The sequence below is a fragment of the Prionailurus bengalensis genome, chromosome D1, assembly GCF_016509475.1.
Source record: "Prionailurus bengalensis isolate Pbe53 chromosome D1, Fcat_Pben_1.1_paternal_pri, whole genome shotgun sequence".
NCBI lineage: Eukaryota > Metazoa > Chordata > Mammalia > Carnivora > Felidae > Prionailurus > Prionailurus bengalensis.
The window spans coordinates 60,894,968-60,907,156 of NC_057346.1; the positions used below are offsets into that span (position 1 = coordinate 60,894,968).

At 39.2% G+C, this 12,189-nt stretch overlaps 1 protein-coding gene across 1 annotated transcript; it reads left to right on the forward strand.

The window, feature by feature from the left end:
* The first annotated feature begins 9,084 nt into the window (after window positions 1-9,084).
* On the forward strand, window positions 9,085-10,032 carry LOC122483432 (olfactory receptor 51F2). Its single transcript, XM_043580438.1, has one exon. It carries the CDS (start codon window positions 9,085-9,087, stop codon window positions 10,030-10,032), a length of 948 nt encoding a protein of 315 aa, XP_043436373.1.
* Window positions 10,033-12,189: the final 2,157 nt, after the last annotated feature.

Here is a 12,189-nt window from a genome sequence, read left to right on the forward strand (position 1 = left end):
CAATACCCATCACCCACCCTCCCCTCCCTCCTACCCCCCATCAACCCTCAGTTTGTTCTCAGTTTTTAAGAGTCTCTTATGATTTGGCTCTCTCCCACTCTAACCTCTTTTTTTTTTCTTCCCCTCCCCCATGGGTTTCTATTAAGTTTCTCAGGATCCACATAAGAATGAAAACATAGGGTATCTGTCTTTCTCTGCATGGCTTATTTCACTTAGCATCACACTCTCCAGTTCCATCCACGTTGCTACAAAGGCCCATATTTTGTTCTTTCTCATTGCCCTGTAGTACTCCATTGTGTATATAAACCACAATTTCTTTATCCATTCATCAGTTGATGGACATTTAGGCTCTTTCCATAATTTGGCTGTTGTTGAGAGTGCTGCTATAAACATTGGGGTACAAGTGCCCCTATGCCTCAGTACTCCTGTATCCCTTGGTTAAATTCCTAGCAGTGCTAATGCTGGGTCATAGGGTAGGTCTATTTTTAATTTTCTGAGGAACCTCCACACTGTTTTTCAGAGTGGCTACACTAGTTTGCATTCCCACCAACAGTGCAAGAGGGTTCCCGTTTCTCCACATCCTCTCCAGCATCTATAGTCTCCTGATTTGTTCATTTTGGCCACTCTGACTGGCGTGAGGTGATATCTGAGTGTGGTTTTGATTTGTATTTCCCTGATAAGGAGCGACGCTGAACATCTTTTCATGTGCCATCCAGATGTCTTCTTTAGAGAAGTGTCTATTCATTTTCTGCCCATTTCTTCACTGGATTATTTGTTTTTCGGGTGTGGAGTTTGGTGAGCTCTTTATAGATTTTGGATACTAGCCCTTTGTCTGATATGTCATTTGCAAATATCTTTTCCCATTCTGTTGGCTGCCTTTTAGTTTTGTTGGTTGTTTCCTTTGCTGTGCAGAAGCTTTTTATCTTCATAAGGTCCCAGTAATTCACTTTTGCTTTTAATTCCTTGCCTTTGGGGATGTGTCGAGTAAGAGATTGCTATGGCTGAGGTCAGAGAGGTCTTTTCCTGCTTTCTCCTCTAGGGTTTTGATGGTTTCCTGTCTCACATTCAGGTCCTTTGTCCATTTTGAGTTTATGTTTGTGAATGGTGTGAGAAAGTGGTCTAGTTTCATTCTTCTGCATGTTGCTGTCCAGTTCTCCCCACACCATTTGTTAAAGAGGCTGTCTTTTTTCCATTGGATGTTCTTTCCTGCTTTGTCAAAGATGAGTTGGCCATACATTTGTGGGTCTAGTTCTGGGGTTTCTATTCATTCCATTGGTCTATGTGTCTGTTTTGGTGCCAATACCATGCTATCTTGATGATGACAGCTTTGTAGTAGAGGCTAAAGTCTGGGATTGTGATGCCTCCTGCTTTGGTCTTCTTCTTCAAAATTCCTTTGGCTATCCGGGGCCTTTTGTGGTTCCATATGAATTTTAGAATTCCTTGTTCTAGTTTCGAGAAGAATGCTGGTGCAATTTTGATTGGGATTGCATTGAATGTGTAGATAGCTTTGGGTAGTATTGACATTTTGACAATATTTATTATTCCAATCCGTGAGCAGGGAATGTCTTTCCATTTCTTTAAATCTTCTTCAATTACCTTCATAAGCTTTCTATAGTTTTCACAATACAGATCCTTTACATCTTTGGTTAGATTTATTCCTAGGTATTTTATGCTTCTTGGTGCAATTGTGAATGGGATCAGTTTCTTTCTTTGTCTTTCTGTTGCTTCATTGTTAGTGTATAAGAATGCAACTGATTTCTGTACATTGATTTTGTATCCTGCAACTTTGCTGAATTCCTGTATCAGTTCTAGCAGACTTTTGGTGGAGTCTATTGGATTTTCCATGTATAATATCATGTCATCTGCAAAAAGCGAAAGCTTGACTTCATCTTTGCCAATTTTGATGCCTTTGATTTCCTTTTGTTGTCTGATTGCTGATGCTAGAACTTCCAGCACTATGTTAAACAACAGCAGTGAGAGTGGGCATCCCTGTCATGTTCCTGATCTCAGGGAAAAAGCTCTCAGTTTTTCCCCGTTGAGGATGATGTTGGCTGTGGGCTTTTCATAAATGGCTTTTATGATTTTTAATTATGTTCCATCTATCCCGACTTTCTCAAGGGTTTTTATTAAGAAAGGGTGCTGGATTTTGTCGAAGGCCTTTTCTGCATCGATTGACAGGATCATATGGTTCTTCTCTTTTCTTTTATTCATGTGATGTATCACGTTGATTGATTTGCAAATGTTGAACCATCCCTGCCTCCCAGGAATGAATCCCACTTGATCATGGTGAATAATTCTTTTTATATGCCGTTGAATTCGATTTGCTAGTATCTTATTGAGAATTTTTGCATCCATATTCATCAGGGATATTGGCCTGTAGTTCTCTTTTTTTACTGGGTCTCTGTCTGGTTTAGGAATCAAAGTAATACTGGCTTCATAGAATGAGTCTGGAAGTTTTCCTTCCCTTTCTATTTCTTGGAATAGCTTGAGAAGGATAGGTATTATCTCTGCTTTAAATGTCTGGTAGAACTCCCCTGGGAAGGCATCTGGTGCTAGACTCTTATTTGTTGGGAGATTTTTGATAACCGATTCAATTTCTTCACTGGTTATGGGTCTGTTCAATTTTCTATTTCCTCCTGGTTGAGTTTTGGAAGCGTGTGGGTGTTCAGGAATTTGTCCATTTCTTCCAGGTTGTCCAATTTGTTGGCATATAATTTTTCATAGTATTCCCTGATAATTGTTTGTATCTCTGAGGGATTGGTTGTAATAATTCCATTTTAATTCATGATTTTATGTATTTGGGTCATCTCCCTTTTCTTTTTGAGAAGCCTGGCTAGAGGTTTGTCAATTTTGTTTATTTTTTCAAAAAACCAACTCTTGGTTTCATTGATCTGCTCTACAGTTTTTTTAGATTCTATATTGTTTATTACTGCTCTGATCTTTATTATTTCTCTTCTTCTGCTGGGTTTAGGCTGCCTTTGCTGTTCTGCTTCTATTTCCTTTAGGTGTGATGTTAGATTTTGTATTTGGGATTTTTCTTGTTTCCTGAGATAGGCCTGGATTCCAATGTATTTTCCTCTCAGGACTGCCTTTGCTGCGTCCCAAAGCGTTTGGATTGTTGTATTTTCATTTTCATTTGTTTCCATATATTTTTTAATTTCTTCTCTAATTGCCTGGTTGACCCACTCCTTCTTTAGTCGGGTTTTCTTTAGCCTCCATGCTTTTGGAGGTTTTCCAGACTTTTTCCTGTGGTTGATTTCAAGCTTCATGGCATTGTGGTCTGAAAGTATTCATGGTATTATTTCAATTCTTGTATACTTATGAAGGGCTGTTTTGTGACCCAGTATATGATCTATCTTGGAGAATGTTCCATGTGCACTCGAGAAGAAAGTATATTCTGTTGCTTTGGGATGCAGAGTTCTAAATATATCTGTCAAGTCCATCTGATCCAATGTGTCATTCAGGGCCCTTGTTTCTTCATTGACCGTGTGTCTAGATGATCTATCCATTTCTGTAAGTGGGGTGTTAAAGTCTCCTGCAATTACCACATTCTTATCAATAAGGTTGCTTGTGTTTGTGAGTAATTGTTTTATATATTTGGGGGCTCCGGTATTCAATGCATAGACATTTATAAATGTTAGCTCTTCTTGATGGATAGACCCTGTAATTATTATATAATGCCCTCTTCATCTCTTTTTACAGCCTTTAATTTAAAGTCTAGTTTGTCTGATATAAGTATGGCTACTCCAGCTTTCTTTTGGCTTCCAGTCGCATGATAAATAGTTCTCCATCCCCTCACTCTCAATCTAAAGGTGTCCTCATATCTAAAATGAGTCTCTTGTAGACAGCAAATAGATGGGTCTTGTTTTTTCATCCATTCTGATACCCTATGTCTTTTGGTTGGCGCATTTAATCCATTTACATTCAGTGTTATTATAGAAAGATACTGGTTTAGAGTCATTGTGATGTCTGTATGTTTTATGCTTATAGTGATGTCTCTGGGACTTTGTCTGACAGGATCCCCCTTAGGATCTCTTGTAGGGCTGGTTTAGTGGTGACAAATTCCTTCAGTTTTGGTTTGTTTGGGAAGACCTTTATCTCTCCTTCTATTCTAAATGACAGACTTGCTGGATAAAGGATTCTCGGCTGCATATTTTTTCTGTTCAATACATGGAAGATCTCGTGCCAATCCTTTCTGGCCTGCCAAGTTTCAAAAGAGAGATCAGTCACGAGTCTTATAGGTGTCCCTTTATATGTGAGGGCATGTTTACCCCTTGCTGCTTTCAGAATTTTCTCTTTATCCTTGTATTTTGCGAGTTTCACTGTGACATGTCGTGCAGAAGATCGATTCAAGTTACGTCTGAAGGGAGTTCTCTGTGCCTCTTGGATTTCAATGCCCTTTTCCTTCCTCAGTTCAGGGAAGTTCTCAGCTATTATTTCTTCAAGTGCACCTTCAGCACCTTTCCCTCTCTCTTCCTCCTCTGGGATACCAATTATGTGTATATTATTTCTTTTTAGTGTATCACTTAGTTCTCTAATTTTCCCCTCATACTCCTGGATTTTTTTATCTCTCTTTTTCTCAGCTTCCTCTTTTTCCATAACTTTATCTTCTAGTTCACCTATTCTCTCCTCTGCCTCTTCAAGCCGAGCCGTGGTGGTTCCCATTTTGTTATGCATTTCGTTTAAAGCGTTTTTCAGCTCCTCGTGACTGTTCCTTAGTCCCTTGATCTCTGTAGCAAGAGATTCTCTGCTGTCCTGTATACTGTTTTCAAGCCCAGCGATTAATTTTATGACTATTATTCTAAATTCACTTTCTGTTATATTATTTAAACCCTTTTTGATCATTCATTGGCTGTTGTTATTTCCTGGAGATTCTTTTGAGGGGAATTCTTCCGTTTGGTCATTTTGGATAGTCCCTGGAGTGGTGCGGGACTGCGGGCACTTCCCCTGTGCTGTCTTGAATAACTGCTTTGGTGGGCAGGGCTGCAGTCAGACCCGATGTCTGCCCCCAGCTCACCGCTGGGGCCACAGTCAGACTGGTGTGTGCCTTCTCTTCCCCTCTCCTAGGGGCGGGATTCACTGTGGGGTGGCATGGCTCGTCTGGGCTACTTGCACCCTGCCAGGCTTGTGATGCTGGGGATCTGGCATATTACCTGGGGTGGGTAGGCAAGGTGCACAGGGGCAGGAGGGGCAGGCTTAGCTTGCTTCTCCTTAGGTGATATACTTCAGGAGGGGCCCTGTGGCAGACCCGCTGCCAGAGGGGTGGCTCCGCAGAAGCACAGCGTTGGGTGTTTGTGTGGAGCAAGCAAGTTCCCTGGCAGGAACTGGTTCCCTTGGGATTTTGGCTGGGGGATTGGCGAGGGAGATGGCTCTGGCGAACCCCTCTGTTCCCCACCAAACTGAGCTCTGTTGTCCAGGGGCTCAGCAACTCTCCCTCCCTTTATCCTCCAGCCTTCCTGCTTTCCGAGCAGAGCTGTTTACTTGTGACCTCCCAGATGCTAAGTGGAGCTTGCTGTTGGAACACACTCTGTCCGGCCCCTCCGCTTTTGCAAACCAGACTCGGGGGCTCTGCTTGGCGGCAGGCGCCCTTCCACCCCGGCTCCCTCCCGCCAGTCCGTGCAGGGCGCACTGCCTCTCCGCCCTTCCTACCCTCTTTCGTGGGCCTCTCACCTGTGCTTGGCTCCAGAGACTCCATTCTGCTAGTCTTCTGGTGGTTTTCTGGGTTAGTTAGGCAGGTGTAGGTGGAATCTAAGTGATCAGCAGGATGCGCAGTGAGCCCAGAGTCCTCCTAAGCCGCCATCTTCCCTACCTCCATCATTGCCATTTCTGTTGGATTTGATTTCTTGGGCTAAATTGGTGATTGATGTTTTTCTATAAAGTCAATTTTATATCTGTTACCCAATATATTGTTATACTTATGCATCCTTAAACCATTATATTTAAAATTTTATTTCTCTATCCTTTTGTTTTCTTTTCCATTTCTTATGCTGTTAATCATGCTTTCTCTAAAATTTTCTTGACCACTTTTAAATAAGTTCATATAGTTTCTTTTTGGCTTTTTTTAAATGTTTATTTATTTTTGAAAGAGAGAGAGAGAGAGATAGAACACAAGCAGGGGAGGGGCAGGGACACAGGGAGACACAAAATCTGAAACAGGCTCCAGGCTCTGACCTGTCAGCACAAAACCCGATGCAGGGCTCAAACCCACAAACTGTGAGATCATGACATCCAAAGTCGGATGCTTAACTGACTGAGCCACCCAGATGCCCCCATATATTTTCTTTTTAAGTAATCAACTTTGGTTTTACAGTTAACTCATTCATTTGTGCTCTTAATCTTTATTAATTTCTTCTTCTTTCACTTTTACTTAAATATTTTCCTAGCATCTACTATTGAAAAAATTTTAAAAATAATAGTTTACACCCTTGTTTTCTAATAAATTTATGTTATTCAGACTACATATTACACTCCAGTGTCTTCTTTTATAGATTCTCATATGTGGCTTTCTCATTTTTATTCAGTCTAAAGGATTGTTTTCTTGTTTTTATTTTTCTGGCATAGAGAAGATGCTTAATAAATGGATGTTGTTATTGCTTTGGAGCCCTTGTCATTTTATATTTATAATACGTTATTATTATTTGTAGGTTAATTTAATAGGCATGGTTAGACAGCATGAAGATCTGAAAGAGATTATTTTGTGCTTAAATAAAGAAGAGGTGGAAGGAGAAAGTCTTTAGAGTTTGAGCAGAAGGGACTTGGTGATTGGGAAAGATGTAAACATACAGGACAACTCCCAGAGTTATGATTTAGAGAATTGGTTAATTTTGTGAAAATTATAAGCTTTATTCAGAATATAAAGGATTAAGAACAAGTATAGGGCATAGGGGAAAATGGTCAGTTTGGTTTTGAACATACTGAATTTGATTTACGCATAAGAAATCCATATGGTAATGTTCAGAAGGAACATCTATCTTCAAGAACTTGGAAATCACAGCTGCCATCAGATATTATTTGAAATTTTTCATTAAATAAATGAAAGATGAAACTGTGAGAATAGGCAAGATAATTTAAATGACTTGAGAATGGGCAAAATGCAGATTCCTGAAGGATTTCAAAGTTAAGGTTCTTTGGGTGGGGAGTGGGAAGCCAGAGAGAGAAATTACTGAGTGGTGGGAGAAAAGTAATAGAGATTAGTGCCAGTACGTGAGGAGAGAAAATTCCCAGAAAGAAAGTATCCTTAGAATAATAGGTAAATGAAAGGATAAATGAAAGGATCACAAAAATGAGTCAATCAAGGGCTCCTGGGTGGCTTAATCAGTTAAGTATCTGATTCTTGATTTCTGCTCAGGTCATGATCTTACGGTTTGTGAGTTTGAGCCCTGCATCTGGTTCTGCTGATGGTGTGGAGACTGCTTGGGATTCTCTCTCCATGTGTCTCTGCCCCTACCCCCATTCACTCTCACTGTCTCTCTGAAAATAAATAAATAAGCTTTAAAAAAATTAGTAACCAAATCTGGCAATTCTATTTTACTGTTGTTTTCCATAGTGGGTGTAGCCTCAACACCTGATTCTCTGGCCCTTTGTGCACACAGACCATCAATGAGATTCTTTTCCCCAGAAGCCTGAAGAGCTTTGTATTTACATAATTCATAGAGAATTAACACCTGAAACTTAAGACTCTACTCCAGAGATGCTACATTGACCAAAATGTGTCTCTGGAAGGTACAAATTTGAAAAATGTTTGCCAGGGACATTTGTCAGACTGGTTTAGAGATTCTTCCTATGCATTCCTCAGCCTTATTGAATGAAGGAATTGGAGTCTTATATGCAGATTCTGACTTCAGATTTTCTACTGTCTAACTGTATTATTTGGGGAAAACTACTTAATCACTTTAAACATCGGTATCCTAATAAAAATATTAGGAATGAAAACTTTTTATACCTCATTGGATAGTTGTGATGATTGGATGAGATTATGGATATGAAGATGATTGCATTTGGCACATAGTATGTGTTCAAGAAATGATGGCTATTAAGGTTCTTTGTGTTTTAGGAGCAGCCTGAGCTATTTATCAAAATGTAGTGCTTACTGCACTATGTTAAAATAATGGCAAGGTTTATCTTTCTCTCTCCCTTTGTCTTTCTTCCTCTTTTCCTCCCTTCCTCTCCTCTATCTCTCGATTTTTCCTCCTTCCCTTTCTTTCTTTCTTTCTTTCTTTCTTTCTTTCTTTCTTTCATTCTTTCTTTCCTTTCTTCTCTCCCTTGCTTCCTTCCTTCCTTCCTTCTTCATCTACCTTAATTATGTATATGGTTTCTCTCAACAATTAGTACTTTATAAAGATAACCTTAGGAGATTTATGTTAGAGTCTTAGTTTCCGTTCTACCTCCTAGAGTTGGTGTATGGATAAAATTACATGATGCATATAAAATGTCAAATAACACATAGAACTTTAACAAATGGGAGTTACAATTTTTTTGTTAGGATGGTTCTTTGGACCACCTTGTAATCACATATATAAACATGTGTGTCTTGGGGGTGTCTTTGGCATTCTTCTGTATATTTCCCAGGAAAACAAATAATAATATCCACATTTCAAATGTGACTTGATTTTTCAGTGCTTTATTTCAGGATTAGTAATTTATTTTAAAAAAATACTTCAAACCATTATATTATTGTATTGTACAGCTGACACTACTATAACACTGTATGTTAATTATACTTCAGTAAAAAAATATTAGAAACCAATTTTCTCATCATATTGTTTAAGTGTTCTACTAGGAACGTTGAGAGGAAGGGATGACTTCGTTGTGATGTTTGTTGTCATCAAAGAGAACTATAGATTTAAGAAAAATTAGATGTGGAATAATTCAGGGAATCTTCTCTCTTCAATAAATGAGGAGAAGCATGGAGAGAGGCTTCCAGTACTAGCAAGCTCATAAAAAACCTAAAGTACTTACAAAATCAGCAATAGTAACTCAGTGAATGTTAGAGTGCCAGAAAGATGTTCTAAGTGATGAGGTATATATTTATTATTTATATTATGTTCAGTTATTCGAATATCCCTGTCTTCTCAGTCCCTAATTATGTTGGTCCTCAATAATACCAATGCTCAACTTCTGACCTTCTTCCTGACGGGTATCCCAGGCCTGAGAGCAGCCCAGGTCTGGGTCTCCATCCCTTTTTGTCTCCTGTATGTCATCGCCCTCTCTGGGAACAGCATGATCCTATTTGTGGTCCTCCGTGAGCGGAACCTCCATGAGCCCATGTATTATTTCCTCTCTATGCTGTCAGCCTTCGACCTGAGCTTATCCCTGTGCACACTTCCTACTACCCTTGGTGTTTTCTGGTTTGAAGCTCGAGAAATCACCTTAAATGCCTGCATTGCCCAGATGTTCTTTCTCCATGGATTTACTTTCATGGAGTCTGGGGTTCTATTGGCCATGGCCTTTGACCGTTTTGTAGCCATCTGTGATCCACTGAGATATGCCACCATCCTCACCAATGCCAGGATTGCCCAGATTGGGATAAGCATGTTGATAAGGAACGTTGCTGTAATGTTACCAGTGGTGCTCTTTGTCAAAAGGCTGTCCTTCTGCCGTGCTGTGGCCCTTTCACATTCTTACTGCTACCATGTTGATCTCATTCAACTCTCATGCACAGACAACAGAATCAACAGCATCCTTGGTCTGTTTGCACTTTTTTCCACGACGGGGTTTGATTGTCCTTGCATCTTGATCTCCTATGTCCTGATCATTCGATCCGTTCTCAACATTGCCTCCTCTGAGGGGCGGCAAAAAGCCTTCAACACCTGCATATCCCACATCAGCGCTGTTGCCATCTTCTACATCCCTCTCATCAGCTTGTCTCTTGTCCATCGCTATGGCCATTCAGCACCTCTGTTTGTCCACACCATCATGGCCAATGTCTTCCTTCTCATCCCTCCTGTGCTCAACCCTATCATCTACAGTGTGAAGACTAAGCAGATTCGAAAGGCTATTGTCAAGGTCTTAATTCAGAAGCAACAAATCTAATCATTAGTAATCTCAGAGTAGAGACAAAGCCATTTATGAATGAATGCCTTGGTAGAATGGTGTAATTATCCCCAAATGTCCTACATGTGCTTTCAACAACCTAAACTATGCAACTTATAGGTTGTGTGATATTTGCTTAGTTTCCTTGTCAGTAATTCCACATTAATGTTGCCTAAATTTTGTTTCATTTTCAATGTAAAGTGAGATATATATGTAAACAACTATTCATATGTGCAAGTAGTATGTGTCCTGAATAAAATGTTCGTTCAGACTGCATACGATAAGTCCAGATTTAATGTAGGAAAATTTGTTAATAAACCAATTGTTCTTTTCTAAATGATATAAAAAAGACAATATATAATTTGATGTTTTTCTTCTTAAAATTCTTGATTAACTACAAAAATAGCCATTCTATAGAGTGAATCTTATAAGCATATCAATGTAATTCAACATTGGATAATATATAGGTAGTTCTTTTACCCTCTATTATGTGTAGGAGTATATCTAATGCACATACAAAATGTCATATCAAGTGCTCAGGATCAGTTCCTACTGCTGTTAGCTGAACATTAAAAGTTGGTAATAACATTACTAAACCCAGGAGTGAGGATTACACAGTTTTCCTAAGATTAGCGTTGGTAAGAGGGAACTTATACTCTTGGCTCTTTCTTTATCCTCATCTCTGCCATTATTACTCTATCTGTGGGCCCTCTGAATCAGAAGTAGTATAGCCAAAGCTTGCTGATATTTACACATAGGTTCTTTCTTTCTAATTGTTGACTTCCTCTGAGATGGGTACTGTTTTGTGGATGTTAGCATGAGATGCAATATGTCTACTTCAATATGTATTTCATATACATGTTCTACAGACTACCTTATCTCTTTTCTTTTAAGTTTGCTAGTTCCATTCACTGGCCAGCTATCCAAGCCCTTCAGCAAAGTACAACAGAAGTCCATGTATATCCACATACCTCAGACAACCTCTCTTTTTACATGAAGTTAACAACCAAGGGCACTGTCAATTAAGGGGATTTTCCTTCAGCACTCTTTTTTTTTTTTTTTTTTTGTGGCCTCCCATATGTGAAGCTATTGTGCTACTGTATTCTACTTCTGGTTAGTGCCAACTTGCCCACTAATCCATCCATGAACTGAGCCTGAATATTTTCCTTCTTTTCCATTAATGTATCAGAAACCTTCAGTGAGGCCATGAATGTGAATTAATGGAGAGCATCTATATATCAGTGATAAGTGTCATGGGATCCTGGGACAACTATTCATAAACTTTACTTGTGCTCGTTTTGACTTTGTACTTTGTATTCCCTATAATAATGGTGCAAACTTCACAGATGAGAGTTTTCCCAGCTCATAAATGTAATATAACCAATTATATACTTAGGAACCTGGAGAATAAGCACAGGTATGAAAATCACTGGGCTCACTTGGAGACAAAATTTGCCCAGAATTCCATTAATCATCTTACCCCAATAATCTCATACTTTAATCAAAAAAGAGCATAATGGTATGTTTGGTTGCTTATTATCAGTGAGAGATTGTATCCTATATCCAATAGTTCTCAAAGGTTTTGGGTATCCTCCTTTCCTTAATGAACATTTGTAAATGGACATAGGTCCATTTTGGAAAAGACATGGATAATTTGTATTGCATGTTTCCAGTAGCATAGCAGGTTATTTCATCGGGGACACCAAGATTCATGTTCAGTTAATGGGCTCTGGATATGTGCAGCAACTTAAATCTTTAAATAGGTGAAGCAACTTAAATCTTTAAATTTCCTATTAGGGTGGTTGATGTCAGCCCGATGCTCAGAAGCTCTTTATTTTAAATGCATGTCAATTAGCACCCAGTTACTGTCCATTGCGCTTATCTTCAGAAACATTATCATCTATTGCAATAGGTCACTATAGGTCCTGTCACCCTGATAACCATTTTACCTTTGCTATTCTCTACAGTAATTATATTTACCTTATGATTTTAAGTCCTTCCATGTGTCTCAGGATCACTTCATCTTCATTGTCAGTAGGGAGGCCAGTTCCACAGGGGCAGATTTCATTGCCAAGTCTAGGCTGCAGAGCATAGCAATCACTGAACTATTCAAAGATACCAAATACCCTCTTACAAATGCATTCTTTATTGCCTTAG

Coding starts and splice junctions, on each gene's coding strand:
- LOC122483432 (XM_043580438.1), top strand. CDS start 9,085: ATGTTGGTCCTCAATAATACCAATGCTCAACTTCTGACCTTCTTCCTG.